Consider the following 15,751-nt stretch of genomic DNA (forward strand, 5'->3'; position numbering starts at 1 on the left):
TTAATAGAGAAATTAAAAATAAAAACTATGATATTAATTAATCCAAGATATATTTGTCAGATAAAATAGGCGATCGGGTGTATCTAGCGTTTTAATCAATTATTCAAACTGTTTTCGACCAAATATATTACATAGCGGTGGCAAGATTCTATTGTGTCTTAGATAATTTGGTTGAAGGAAAATGATATTACTAGATAACCCATATAGTAATGTAAGTAAATAAGATGATATTACTGATGAGCTAATCCTCTGATTAAGAAATTAAATACTAAAATTAGTTAGGGTGCATTAATCAAGTATTGCTCAATTACTGCGAGGTGACATTGATTAGTAGCACTGTTAATAAAGATTGAGAAAGGAAGAGATGGTCAAAAGTCCAATTGACAAGGATCAATTGCAAGAATGATAGTAGGTGACCAAAAAGTAGTTTCAGATTCAATAATAATTAACCTTACAAATGGACTTTAATAATTAAAAATAGAAACCGCTTTCTCTCCAAACAACAGCATATTTTCTTGGAGGAAAATGACCAATAACATAATCTACTTCGCCCTAGGCCTAGCTTAAACAAAGAGATTAACTAGATCCTATTTTACAATATATATATTTTCCTCCAAATTCTCTCCACACATTTACATAATATAATTCTATATCCTACAGATTAAGTCAAATTTATTATATATATATATCTAGCTAGCTAGTTTTCCTTCAACTTCATCTCCTTCTCAAATGAGTTAGGAGAATTTTCATGGAAGGATTGAAATCTAAATACAGTATATAACAAAATAATAATAATATTGGTTCATGTCCAGAGAGGCTCCACAGTGCTCTAAGTTTTCGTAAGGAAGCAGGATGCCCTGGGAGCTTTCCGGCTTGTAATGAAGTTGTCGACCGATTGTGGAGAATTGGGCTGTGGTTCGGATTCGCCATTTCCACGCAGAGTAAAGCTACAAGATTCGTTTGTTGGCATTGCATGTTGACAAGGTCAGCTTGTGCTTTAGCCAGTTGGCCTGGAGCTCACTAACTTGTTTCTGAAGCTGACAAATCGCCCCCGCACACCCGTAAAAAGGGTCCCGAATTCTCGCACTGGCTTCATAAACCATGCTGCTGACGGCATCGGCCCTTTGAGACTCTGGAAGTTCCTGAAAAATATCAAGAAAATCTCATTAAGGAATTGACTGAAGAAAATATGAAAAAGACAGGATAAAGAACCTAATGAACCAAACTAGCAAGAGAAGATCAGATGATCACATGACGATGATCAGTAGGCTCCACGTTTATCTCATATCTTAATTACAGTAGTAGCAGAAGAATCAATAATCTTGACAAAGTAGGGGTTTTGTTTGATTGTGGACTTTCAGGAACATGATGTTTCCACTGTGTGAACACTTAACGTTTCTGAATTCGAAACTATACTTTTCAAAATTCAACTGAAATGAAAAAAAACAAAACAAAGCATGCTAGAACTGCAACGGGGTCTGAGATGCCTATGCATTTAAACTGGTCTTTTCTTCTTAATTACCGCACCCACGGCACCTCTCTCATTTCACATCCCATGCCCAATATGGATAATAATTCTGATAAGTTTTCTGATTCCAGCACTATCGATCTTTGTAGTCCACTTGATCAGTGAGTGCTATACAACCCGACCCACGTTTATCTAACACTTGCCTGTTATTGCTCCCTAGTCTTTTAGAATCAACTTGACCTTTCAATTTTTTATCAGTGGGTTTTCACAGATTTATACTTTAATTTAAGACTCCATATATAGTTTTTTCAACGATTAGATAAAAGACAATGACACTTGTTTAATTTTTTAAGATGAAAAAGTTAGTTTGTGATAAGAAAGAATAACTAATACGAGATATATATGTATTAATGAACATATTTGAACTAGTCAAAACTTGGTAACAGGAAGCTAATACTGTGTGAGATTATTTTGTGAATCTCATGTAATTAATTAAGTACCTGCAGAAACTTGATGATATGCTGGCGCCAAAAACTCGATGAGCAATGGTAAACTTTGTGGGTTCGTAGGGGGGAAATAAGGTGCTAAAACACATTTATCAGCACATCTTCGTCTAAGAATTTTGCATGCAGCACAAGGGCTAATAACCACAGGTGGGTTGTTTTGAGAAGGAGTAGGAGGAGAAGGTGAGGTGAAGATGATGAAGGAGAGAAGATGAACCAGCACTAGAGTTTGTTGCAGTCTCAATACCCTCCATGCTTTCTCTTCTTTTTTTTTCTTTAATTAAGATTAGATTAAGAGAGAGAAAGAGAGGAAGAGAGAGAGAGCGCGAAAGAGTAGAGTGGTGGTGTGTTTAAGAAAGGGGAAGCAGTATATATAGAGAAAGAGAAGAAAAGGGGAACGTCAGAAAGATGAAAAGTAACGTCATCAAGAGTTAAAATGGTTATGGTTAAGGTTGCGTGGTGCTGGAGTGTCAATTTTCTTTAGTTCGTTAGGTTTTGCTTTTTTGGATTTTATCGTGAGAAAAATCTCTACTTGAAATGCATTTATTTTTTGGCCGTAATTTTTATTTTTTCTACTTTGAAACTCTCCAAATATAACAACCATGTATCTTAACGTATTACATCGAGGTAATTTTGAAATTAATCGTATTTATAGATCATTTGCTATGTCGTTCAAGTGATGAGGTGAACTTGTCTCGTACAATTTAAAAATAATTAAAATAATAAATTATGTAATGTTTGGAAAAAAAAAAAATAATTGAATTGGATTAGTAAGATAAAAATGTTAATTAGAAGATAATTAAGTTTTATGGTAGATTAATACTAGTCAAAATAATCATCATGGGTGTCTGATGATAAAAAGCAAAATGAACTTCATGAACTCAGAATTAAGTTCCCTAGGCTCTATTTTAAAATTCAAAAGACCAGCCAGTTCGACGAGGACTCAAACCTTCCGGTCTAGGTTACCATTTTTACTATTCACAAAATCCCTAGGGTTTTGTAAGTAGAGGTCGATGCTTCAAGGGGTGGTGGCAGATGAATTGGACTTAAAATCAGTTGAAATTTGGCGAAAAATTCAAGCAATACGCGAGTCACTCCAAGAACGGGGGCTACAAATTGTTGGGGTTAAAAGGGTTTTGTAGAGCGGAGAACGTGGTTCAAGTGGTGGTGTCAGATTGAATTTTGCAGCCAAAATCAACCATAATTGGGTCGGAAAAATCAAAACCCAAAGATTTAGGGGTGTATTTGCTATATCTCAAACCTGTAGGAATGATGTTATTTTTTAGGGGTGTTTTGAAGGTTTCAAACTTTTTGATTACTGATCAAAATGTCGGTTTAACTAGTCGGACCAGTCAGCATGCGTATTTTCAGGGGTGTGTTTACAAGATTCAAATTTGGATCAACGTGAGACCGCCAGTTTAACCGGGGACCAGTCAACCGAGACTTGGTGGCCTTAGGGTTTTAATAGGTTGAGTTTTAAAACAATGCCCAGACACATAATAAGGTAGTCACTACGGCTCTCATCCAATCACATTCTAAAGTTCAGGAGATTAGTTGAAATGCTACAAGCTGGCTAAAACCTAATTAAAAAAAAAAAAAAAAAAAGTACTAGTCAAAATATATAAGAAAATAATATAGTTGAACATGGTGAGGAAATCCAAGTATATAACAAATAAGACACGTTGTTAAAGAGAAATATTAAGGTCGGATTCATAATTATTGAATGAAAAATTTGTTTTGGATGAAAAAATTCTTGTGGGGTGCGCTAACTTTTTCAAATGAGAAACTTCAATTATCATTCTTCTATTCTCTCTCTCCAACTTTCTTGGACTCAAGTCAGTGTGTAATTTCAACTTGAAACAAAAAGTCAAACTGTAATTAGCATATGCTTAGAAATGTTAATATATCTATCTATTCTCAAGCAGATTTGGTGTGAATAAGAGTTGTTGCTACCGTTGATTTGACATGTTGATATTAACTTAACTTCAAAAAACGCGTTACTTTATAATAAGAATTTTACAAAGTAGAAAAAAAAAAAAAAAAAAAAAAGTTAATTTATCAAAAGCGCTTTTATAAAAGCATTTGAGTAGTTAATACCCTTTTTAAAAAAGGGTATACAATCAAACTTCTTCTGTTCTAAAGCATCTTGTTAACTTGGTTTAAATAACAATGTGGTATATACAAATATTATTGTATAATTAATACATAATTATCACATCATTATTCCGTTTTCTTTATTTTTTTTTAATCTTATGATTTTTTCTTTTTATAATCGAGGTGTTACGTCAGTTTACGTGCATTTGACTAATCTCCCAAAAACTTAAAACTATCCTATTTGTAATTGAAGAGGAACTCAAATTCAAAACGTCTTGTGTAACATACTCAAGTCTCAATCTTATAAAGAATTTATTTAGTAAAATATGATAAATTAAAAATTTCTATGTTGTTTTTTAACTAAGAGAAGAAACTAATTTGATGATGAATAGAATGATAGGCCCCAAAATGGTATAAATAAATATAAATTTGGTAATTAATTGATTACTAAGTAGAAAAAGTTTCAACAATGTGGGGATGCTGGTCCACACACACTTAACAACCAACAGTACTAGCCTGTCCAAGAATGGCACGTGTTGCCAAATCAGTGAGAAAGTTATTCAAAATTTCGGTTTTACAATTGCAATTGCTGCCCTGCCACCACTACTAAGACAAACTTAAAGACAACGCTATGTTTCTACTCCCTTAACCACCACCTAAATCACCTGCCCACGTAATGAGAACGACGTCGCATCGCTACCGCACCCACGCCCCCCACAATCGGGCCAATTGTCACTAAAATTTGTTTTGTGGGTCAAGGTTGGTGAAGAGCCGGTTCCCTCGTTCTCCACATGACACCAAAATTTATAATTACTCTTAATTAATACTATTTCACATTATAAATCATAATAAATATTTAAATTAATTAGAAAATAAGTAAAAAAAAAAATTTGTGTTGTTCATGAAAAGGAAATGTCACTAGAATATTTTGTCTGATAGTGATTTAAAAAATGAATTAAGTTATAATCTAAAGTAACCAAATTTTCCAAGTGTTGGAAAAAACTAAACTCTAACTCCGCGGTGGAAGTAGTTGGACTTGAAAAATTCTTCCTTTTTATTTATTTTATTTAATTTATTTATAATCTTCCACCTCTCTAACTCCACTATAGTCTTATGCGTGTGGACCTTTTTGTCAAAGAAAAGATAAACATAAGCAAAGAGTAAGACAGCTCTACTTTTTGGGTTATTCCTTTTTATCATTTCATATTATTATTAAAATGTAAACACAGTTGTATCTTCAATTGGCGCCCAAATGTGACAACGACTCACCCAAGCTCGGCTGCTTCAAATATTTGTTTATATGAAATCAAGTAATATTGGTCAAACGATGGGATTAAATTTAATTACTGATCATATTTAATAAATAGTTAGACGTCATTTTTCTCGTAGAATTTTCTTATTCTTATATCATCATTATATATGTCATCATTCTCATAGTATATGCTTATTAAATCATATTACTGGATAGTCTAATAGTAAAAGAGTAAAAGAAGGTTTCATAAACTTCTGAGTTCGAGTCCCCCTAGACACTAATAGAGGTGGCAATTGGGCCTCTTATCCGGTCGGTCATTTTAAGGTTTTAAAAGATTAGTTGAGATACGTACAAATTGGTTCAAACACCCCCAGTGATAAAATAAAAAAAAATAAAAAAAAAAAAAGTAAAATTCGGCTTTGCTTCAAGTCATATGTACAACAATTAATTTCCTTAATTACTTATTATGGGTCCTAATTATCTTAGTTATGAGTCGTAATTACTTAATTTGGGTAGACTAAGAAACTTTTAGTAACCTTTGATACTATGATAAGAGTTTATTTCATTCACCCTAACTAATTACTTAATAAGTCAAAAACAAATACATTAATTATTGGAATCTCTCAAATGGGTTTTTTTTAATAGTTTAAACAATTGTTTGATCGTTTTGACTTCATTACTCAAAGGACGAATGAAATTAACTCGCACCTCAATATCATATTATTTAAAGAAAAACTCGTTCCGTTAATGAATTATATCAATATTTTTTGTGTAAGACTTTATCAAATAACAGTAATTCAACGACTTTCAAAAGTCGATAATATTATTGAATCAAAATCTAACTATCGGTAAAAGTCAATAACGTTATCAATCCAATATTATAGCGTAAATCTCTTTTAAACGTTGGAAAAGAAGAAGCAATAATAAGGGATTCATTTCATTCCCACAGTAGAGAGTTGAATTCTAGAATCTAGAGAATTCCATTGTAAATAAGAGAAACGTTTTTATTGTTTTTAATTTTTATAATCTGTTTTGGTCTTCGAGAGGGAGCCAATAAGACAAGAATGGACTATGCATTGGCAATTGCAAATTTGCAAATGCAGAGGATTTGGCAGTGAAACAAAAACCAGTCAAATTTCAAAACTATAAGTTTCCAGTTAATGTTAAATGATTTGAAGTAATGGTCCAACTTAATTAGGAGTTTATTTAGAAGATTCAGTGGTGCAATTAAGAAAAGTCATAATCATAATCAGACCTGTAATTAAGAGTACATAATTTATACGGCATCGGTACTTTTAACTTATTGAGTCATCAGTCAATCTTCCTTACCCTCTACCATCGCATTAACTCAACACTTATTATATCATTCATTGCCGCCTATATTACCAAAAACGTTTCGGAAACAAAAAAAAAAAAGCGTTTTTGTTCAACCGAAAATTAGACAAATAATCAAAAGTTGGACTTGTTGTATCATCATTGTAATATTTGACTGTATAGTAATTACGTAGGTATTTGAAATACGTATTCTCAACTGTATTTTAAATGTTTTCTTATACGAAAAACGTTTTCTACAAAACAAATTTAATTACTTCATGGATGACGCTAACCAATGGAATGATTTTTTTTTTTTTTTTTTTTTAAGTTGCCTAGTCATCAAGGTGGTGAACAAGAAGAAGAACCAGCCCATTGATAATTAATATAACAAGTTATGTGACAGAGACCATGACCAAAATTCTTGAAAATTGACCAAGAATTTTCAAATGCCATCCACATTTATGATATAAAACTATAAAGTTGTAAACCAAATAAATGTGCATGTGACATTACATAGTAAGCTGAAGAATCCAATTGACAAAGTAAAAGCAAAAAAAAAAAAACTCAGTGGAAGCTGAACTAAATTGTTGAAGAATTTAGAGGCAAAAAATGCAATAATAATGATAAAAAGGGTGTTACAACATATACCGAGTTGTCATTGCTCTATTATTGCCTACAGCTTCTAGTGTCTTCATTGAAAAACTTGGCATAATCTTCTGCAAAAATTTCTGAAAACCAAGTGACGACTGACGACTGCAGAATTTCATGTAACAAAGGCCCACGCGTTTTTGGCAGAAAACATTTTGTTTGATTCCAGAACCCAATTAGTTTCCCACTTAGACCGTTAGCAAAAAAACATACAGCTAAGAAGTATGAATTCTTAAACGCAAATAAAATTTCTCCATCGAAGACTACTTGAGTGGAAGATTGAACCCACACGTTTATGTACGAAAAATGGGAAGGGTAATATAGTCCTCTGTGACAGCGTTAATAGTCAAGAGCACTATGCTCTCGTCCTGTCTGTCAGTATAAGAATGAGAAAAGAGGAACATGTCATGTCTTAATCCAGACTGACGGACACGTCTGCTTATTAAATCTATAAAGTTTAGTGTATGTACTGATAAGAGTCAGCATTGGTTAGAATCCTTAATCCTTATCCAAACCCAGAGGGGAAAGTATCTGTATAATGGCAACATTTTAGAGGTTACAACTAATTGAGACTTTCGGCCCTAGTATCTCATTTTTATTTGGAATTAGTTAAGATATTAAGAGATTGAAAAATAATACAGTCATCGACGATAATGTATCAAATTTATATATCAAATAATGTGATAAAATTTTGATAATTGATTAATTTTAACTTAATATTAATCAATAATCAAGATTTTACTACGTCATTCGATATACAAATTCGATATATTATTATCAATGGCCGTAACATTACTTTAAAAGATATGTCATATTCTCTTAAATTCAATTTTGAGGACTCAGTTTTAAATCAACTTCAAATAAACTTTTTCTTAGTTACTTTTTATTGGTTATGAGCGCCAAACACCCTACCGTGAGTCTGTGACACAGGTCACGGGGTCGAATCACTTCAAACCCTAAACATAAAGCTAATGGTTTGTTAACATAATAGCATTTAGCTTGTGGTAAGCGCTTAATCTCTTGGGGTGGGCAGCTTGGGTATCCGCCCAAATTCAAAAGAATCAGAATTACAACTAGAACCCGAACCCTAAACATCAGTTCCAATTCCGAGTACCTGAGTTAATTAATTACCCTTTATTTTTTAAAAAATGACAAATAAACCCTCCAAAAATTACTAATACACCCCTAATAGTTTACAAAAATTACAATTCAATCTCGATTCTTATCAAGATCTCGATTCTTGTTCCTGATTCCTACGAGGTGGAACCAAAAAAAGAACCAAAACCGACTAGTTCTTGATTTCTAGAATCGAAACCTATCATTTGAAGGCCAATTCCTAGTAGTAATCGGAATCGAAACCTCGAGTACTCGTCGGTACTGGTTCCAACCGGTTCTTTTGCACACCCTTACTTAATGTCTTAATTCTAACACTTTGCTTGTCACTCATGTGCCCTGTTTATCGATAGATAAATTGGGTTCGAAAGTTGGTAAATGGAAACGGATGATAGCTACTAAGCTATATGCTTCGAAGCTACTGGAAAAAAAAAAAAGTCATAATAATTGTTCATAACTTAATGTGAAAAACGACTTCTTCAGTTTCCATATAGATTATGCTTTTAATAATTACATTGTGATAGCACAAGGTCAATGATTCTGCAATGTGATATTATTAATGACTCACTTGTCAATACTGGTCACAAGAAAGTCTACATTCCCAAGTTGAGTTAGGTTTAGCTTCACCACTTTCTATTAAATATAATTTTAGATGTTAAGTTAGAGCTTTCATAGTGGTAGAAGTCTTATGTGCTTTGTATAATTTTGTATTTGTTATTCATTTGATTTAATCTTTTATTCAAGCAATTAGGTCTTCAATATTGTTTATTAAATATATAGTCCTTATCAACAATCCAACTGAATCAAGACAATACTTTAAGCAAGAGGCCACAACCAAGGAGAAGCCAACTAATAAGCTACAAAGAACAGTACCTCACCAAACTCTGGGCAGCAAAATCTTTCTTCTTTTTTTTTTTCTGGAAAAAAAATGCCCTCTTTTTTCAACTAATGCAATTTTACCTGAAAGAAACAATGTGCATATAATTTTCAAGGAATTCGTTAGTATGCACAAGTTGAAGGTTATTGAGTACCCATCAAAATCTTAAGTGGTATTTCACATTTGATAGGTGTGCCTAAGATATATACTAAAATACAGCAATGTTAGACAGCAATATACTAATCTCTGATAACATTTAGCTTAAAATGCTTCACAGAGATTGTAAGAGAATTATTTGCTTGTCTGGAACTACGTTCCTCAGCTTAAACCCTGTTACAAAACAGTTCACCAAAACAGAATTTCCACGGATGGCAACAGTATCATAAGCATACTAGATATATACATTACATTCCTTGACACTCAAAATTCCCTAAATTACAAATGTCATAATTAGATTTTATCAGCTCACATTAATAGGTGCGGGGGACAACACAGCCGAAAATTGATAAAAGAACAAATAACTTAAGATGTCTCGAACAAACACATTCAAAAGACAACAAATAGAGAAATAAATACAAATGCTTACCAGAAATGCCTACTCAAGTCAGATCGAAGAAGAGGCTGACTGCAAGTTTGTACTAATCCCTGCTGTTACCTCAACATCAAAGAAGTCCTGAAGAGCAGTCATCTTGAGGGTATTTGACTTCAAGCTTTTTATTGCATCTGCATTGGCCAAAGCTCCAGAAACCGTAGTTATTACAGGAACCTTGTAAGCAAGAGCCATCCTCCTCAGGTTTAGGCCATCTATCTGATCAGGTTCATCACCAGAGCTTGTGATCACCATCATCTGTATTTGCCCATTAGCAACCATATCACCTGCATGCGGCCGCCCCTCATGTATCTTCAGCACTCGTTCCACAGCGATACCTTTTAATTCAAGGAAGTGTGCCGTCCCAGAAGTTGAAACAATCTTGAATCCTAGCTCCAAGAAGGCTTTTGCAATTTTCTCAAGATGGGGCTTTGTCAAGTCATTCAAGCTGATGAACACGGTTCCAGAAAGTGGTAGCTTCTGTCCGGCAGCAATTTGAGCCTTGGCAAATGCAATAGCATAGTAAGAATCAATGCCCATTACTTCACCGGTGCTTCTCATCTCCGGCCCTAACAAAACATCACAGCCTTGAAACTTCTCAAATGGCAGAACAGCTTCCTTAACTGAAACATGTTTGGGGATCACCTCTTCAGTGAAACCTAAGTCATGAAGTGACTTGCCAGACATAACAAGGGCCGCATATTTTGCTAATGGGTGCCCAATAGCTTTGGAAACAAATGGGACAGTCCGGGAAGCGCGAGGATTTGCCTCAAGTATGTAAACATCTCCTGATGTCGTAATGGCATACTGACAATTCATGAGCCCACACACATTTAATCTCTTTGCTAATTTCATAGTCCATGTCCTTATAATGTCCAAGCAAGAAGATGAAATAGTTTTAGTTGGAATCACGCAAGCAGAGTCACCAGAATGGACCCCAGCCTGCTCAATGTGCTCCATTATGCCACCAATCATCACGTTACCATGTGAATCAGCAAGTGCATCTACATCAATCTCGATGGCATCAGATAAATACTTGTCAATCAATACAGGACGCTCTGGGTCTACCTTAACAGCATTTTCCAAGTAAGTCACCAGCTTGTCATCAGTATATACAATCTCCATTGCACGGCCACCAAGCACATACGAAGGCCGGACAACAACCGGGTAACCGATGTCAGTCGCTATAGCAAGAGCATCAGCTTCACTCTTGGCAATGCCTCCTTTTGGCTGTTCAATTCTCAACTCATTAAGGATTTCATTGAATCTCTCTCTATCCTCAGCTGCATCTATGGAGTCAGGTGATGTACCCCAAATACGTACATGCCCAGCCCCACTGGCAGATTTAGGCCTGTTTTCATCTAAGTACTGCTGGATGGGCAGAGCCAGCTTCAGGGGTGTTTGACCTCCAAACTGCACAATGATGCCATCTGGCCTTTCCAAATCAATAATGTTAAAAACATCTTCATCTGTCAGGGGTTCAAAGTAGAGACGATCACTTGTATCATAATCTGTGGATACTGTCTCAGGGTTTGAATTCATCATGATTGTTTCATATCCTGCATCCTGTAAAGGGGTAAAAAAAAAAAAAAAAAAAAAAAAAAATCATAACGAAGCAGGATATGTTATAATAAAAAATAAAAGCGTGACAGCAACAATGCCAAATAGAAGCAGGTTTCAAGAAATATTCTCCACTAATATCAAAGATCACGTATTAGACTCGTTTTAACATTACATCATTCAATTAAAACAGTATACAATGTTGAGTTAGAACAAAAACCAAAAATTGGGTTAAGACGGAAATATCTCTGATTGCAGCCTTGGCACATTTACAATTAAAGTTAAGAAATGATTACGTTCATATAATCTATAATTTCCTCTTCCAGGGATTTAATAAAGGTTTATTCCTTCGCTAGGAGTACGAAATATTATAATCATATTCATCTAAGAAGCAAAACTGATTTCGTCAGCATTACCCATCATTCCCAGGTAAATGAGCACTTGAAAACAAAAACTATATTTTCCAGGTATATAAGTGGCACAGTTCTCCAGATTGCTGATCATTTTCAGCCTCTATAGATGTTAAACCAATTCACAAACCCTCAGAGATAAAAATCTATTAGGCATGCAATTAGGATACAGTAATCCTTGCAGGTTCAAATCTTTAAAACAAGCATGGCTACTTTTCTTTCTTCATTTTCGTTTTTAAATTTATATAACTATTAAAAGAGAAATAATAAAAAAGGTGGTGAATAGAAAGCACACAAACCTGAAGGGAGAAAGATGTATGGCAACAGCAGTAGTCAAATTCAATTCCCTGACCAATACGATTCGGTCCTCCACCTAAAATCAAAACCTTCTTCCTTTGTGTAGGGGCTGATTCACACTCAAAATCATAGGACGAGTACATATAAGGAGTATTAGCCTCAAACTCTGCAGCACAAGTATCTACACGCTTGTATGTTGGTGTAACTCCAAAAGAGAGCCGCTTTGCCCGAACTTCTTTCTCAGAAGAATTAGTTGCAAAGGCAATCTGCTTGTCACTGAAACCTCTTCGTTTAACTTCGTAAAAGTCATCCTTTGTAAGATTAGACAAGCTTCGAGTCAGAAGATATTGTTCCACATCTATCAGTTCTTTGAGCTGAGTGAGGAACCATTTGTCAATGTAGCTCAGCTCATGAACCTCATCTACTTTCATCCCCTTCTTCATTGCAGCATATACGGCATGAATGCGATCAGGGCTAGGGACTCGGAGGCTGTATTTCAGTTGGTCCCAATCCCAGTCAAGTTCCTTCAGCCGTGCACAACCCCAACCAGAGTAGCCACTCTCTAAGGACCGAACTGCTTTCTGGAAGGATTCCTGGAATGTGCGGCCTAAGGCCATGGCTTCTCCAACAGATTTCATTTGGGTTGTTAGTAATGGCTGAGAACCAGGGAATTTCTCAAAAGCAAAGCGAGGGATCTGCAAGATTTGAGTAGACAGGACTCAATAATGAGATGATATCTCCAAGTATCAAAAACATGGGTTGACGACACACATTAGTGGTAATTACAGAATGGTCAGCAGAAGTAAAAACTCCCAACAAATAGCCGTTTCAGTGACATCAGAATTATACATGGCTTCAAAAAGTATACTAGAATATAGAATAAGATTGAAGAAGGGCAATTACATTCAACAACTTAAAAAAGACGGGTTTTAGATGGAAAGATACAGGTTGATATTCAATTAAACTATCAGAGATGAACACTCCTCCACCCAAAGTTTATATAATTCTGCAAATGCTTGAGTAATAGCATGCCATGTTATAGCCCATTAATAAAAGTCCAAAGATAACAAAACCAAGAAAAAATGTTTTGAACTTACTACCAACACAAATTGAGTAACTTCACAACTAGGCTAATCTTTTTTAAAGCAAACAGTAACTAGAATGACATTAATTAAGGAACAATCAGCCAAATGAAAGCAACATTTTCTTACCTTTGTCACCACGTAATCAATAGAAGGTTCAAAACTAGCGGGCGTTTTCTTAGTAATATCATTGGGAATCTGGTCCAAAGAGTATCCAACTGACAACTTAGCAGCCATTTTTGCTATAGGAAAACCAGTAGCCTTAGATGCCAACGCAGAAGACCTCGACACCCTCGGGTTCATCTCAATAACCATAACCTCTCCATCAACCGGATTCACTGCAAACTGTACATTCGAACCTCCACACTCCACTCCAATCTCCCTAATTATAGCTATCGAATAGTCTCTCAGTCTCTGATACTCCTTATCCGTCAGAGTCTGAGCTGGCGCCACCGTAATTGAGTCCCCAGTGTGCACACCCATAGGATCAATATTTTCAATAGAACATATAATGACAACATTGTCAGCCAAATCACGCATTACTTCAAGCTCATATTCTTTCCATCCCAACAACGATTTCTCCACCAAAACTTGTGAAGTCAAACTTGCAGCTAACCCTGCCTTACATATAGACTCAAATTCCTCTTTATTATAAGCAATTCCGCCTCCCGTACCACCCAACGTGAAAGCCGGGCGAATAATCAATGGAAATTCGCCAATTTCATTAGCAATTGCAATACATTCATCCAGCGTTTTACCAATACCAGACGGTGGCGTATTGACGCCAATGTTTTTCATTGCTTGCTTGAACAAATCTCTGTCTTCAGCTTTTTTAATCGCCTCAAGTTTCGCTCCGATCAATTCGATGCCGTATTTTTCAAGCGCACCACTCTCGGCCAAAGCCACAGCGAGGTTTAACGCGGTCTGGCCGCCCATGGTGGGCAACAGAGCGTCGGGGCGCTCCTTTTCAAGAACTTGCTCAACCAACTCCGGAGTCATTGGAGTAATGTACGTCCGGTCAGCCAAATCGGGATCAGTCATAATAGTGGCCGGGTTTGAATTTATCAAAACGACTTCGTATCCTTCTTCCTTCAACGCCTTGCACGCTTGCGTACCGGAGTAGTCGAACTCACACGCTTGCCCAATCACGATGGGACCAGCACCAAGGATTAAAATTTTCTTAATATCAGTTCTCTTCCCGAGCTTTGGAGCTTTAACCGCCGTTCCGTTGTTCAAGTCGGCAGAGTTGGCTCGAATACGTGACTTTGAGTTGGAGTAGCGAGTGAGCTGAGCTGGCCATGAGCGAAGGCTTAAAGGAGAAGAGAATTTCTTGTTTTTGGTGGTTGTTTTGTTGTTAGAGTAGAAGAATAGCTGGAAATTGTTGTTTTTGGATAAAGGAAACGAAGGTTTGTGTGAAAAAAATGAAGCTGAAGACAGATTTTCACAGTGATTCAAGCAATAGCTCATTCTTGTTTTCTTGGATATAGGTTTGAATCGTACACAAAGAAAGGTGAGGCCTTTAATCGTACAGCAGAAGCAGCAGTGAAAGTGTTAACGGTTAGGAAGAAAGAATTAGGGTTTTTGAGAATCGAAGAGGGAGGTTCAGGTTCTTTGTCTGCTTGGATATTCGGATGGTTATTGATTGCTGACGAGGGAGATTTTGTCCACTTACAGTAATCACAAAGATTAGGGTTTTTGAATATTAGGGCCTCTGTCAGACTGTCACATCAGGCATGGAGCTCTTGCTCCGTCCGTGTTTTGGCAATGAGTTTCATTGGGCTCTTTCAAAAACCTTGGGCCTTTATTTTAAATATGTCGGATAACTTTGATTTTGGGTTAGTATTTTACGGCCTCATACATTAAAAATGTTGATGGGTTCTTACTATCGAGCTGTTTTGACTCGTATCTGGGCCCCTTTCTTAATCCATCTTTAAATACAACAGAAATTGATTAATTAGATAATATTAATTAAAGTATACTGCATATTAAATAAATAATATTAGTTAACATAACAATGCAGTCTAGTTAATAGATTCAATTTAATATATACATAAATGAAAATCAAATGAGTTTGATTTTGGGTTAGTATTTTACGGCCTCATATATTAAAAATGTTGATGGGTTTTTAATATTGAACTGTTTTATTTTTTTCGTTTTTTATGCCCGAGATGTTCAGATCAATTTACGTGCACTTCAATTAATCACATGGGATCCTGAAATTATCGACTAGGTCTCCCGTGACTACCTTTATTAGCAACCGATGAGAAATTCAAACTCGAAACCTAAGTAATACACCCAAGAGTTTTTATCGAAAACTATTTTCATCCATATTTGAGTCTCTTCTTAATTCATCTTTAAATACAATAGCAATTGATTAAAATATGCTGAAATATCTTTAGAGAATATTAATTAAAATATACCCATATTAAATAAATAACACACTCTCTCTCTCTCGTTTTATGTCCCCTATCTCCTCTCTTTTACTTTTTCTCGAGTCCCTTGTCTCCTCTCTTTCTCTAGCCCTCGTCTCCTCTATCTCTTTCT

General features: G+C 35.4%; 1 protein-coding gene and 1 pseudogene across 1 annotated transcript; both read right to left on the reverse strand.

The window, feature by feature from the left end:
• Positions 1-697: 697 nt before the first annotated feature.
• Positions 698-2,575, reverse strand: LOC116139181 (annotated as a pseudogene).
• A 6,918-nt stretch (positions 2,576-9,493) lies between these two features.
• Positions 9,494-14,865, reverse strand: LOC116139188 (carbamoyl-phosphate synthase large chain, chloroplastic-like). The gene is made up of 3 exons (XM_031424847.1): positions 13,337-14,865; positions 12,128-12,820; positions 9,494-11,424 (listed from the first exon to the last, which is right to left on the reverse strand). The coding sequence occupies exons 1-3, from the start codon at positions 14,672-14,674 to the stop codon at positions 9,874-9,876; spliced, it is 3,582 nt and encodes a 1,193-aa protein (XP_031280707.1). The 5' UTR covers positions 14,675-14,865; the 3' UTR covers positions 9,494-9,873.
• Between the last annotated feature and the right edge of the window lie 886 nt (positions 14,866-15,751).

Source organism: Pistacia vera, unplaced genomic scaffold (assembly GCF_008641045.1).
Source record: "Pistacia vera cultivar Batoury unplaced genomic scaffold, PisVer_v2 Contig348, whole genome shotgun sequence".
NCBI classification, from domain to species: domain Eukaryota; kingdom Viridiplantae; phylum Streptophyta; class Magnoliopsida; order Sapindales; family Anacardiaceae; genus Pistacia; species Pistacia vera.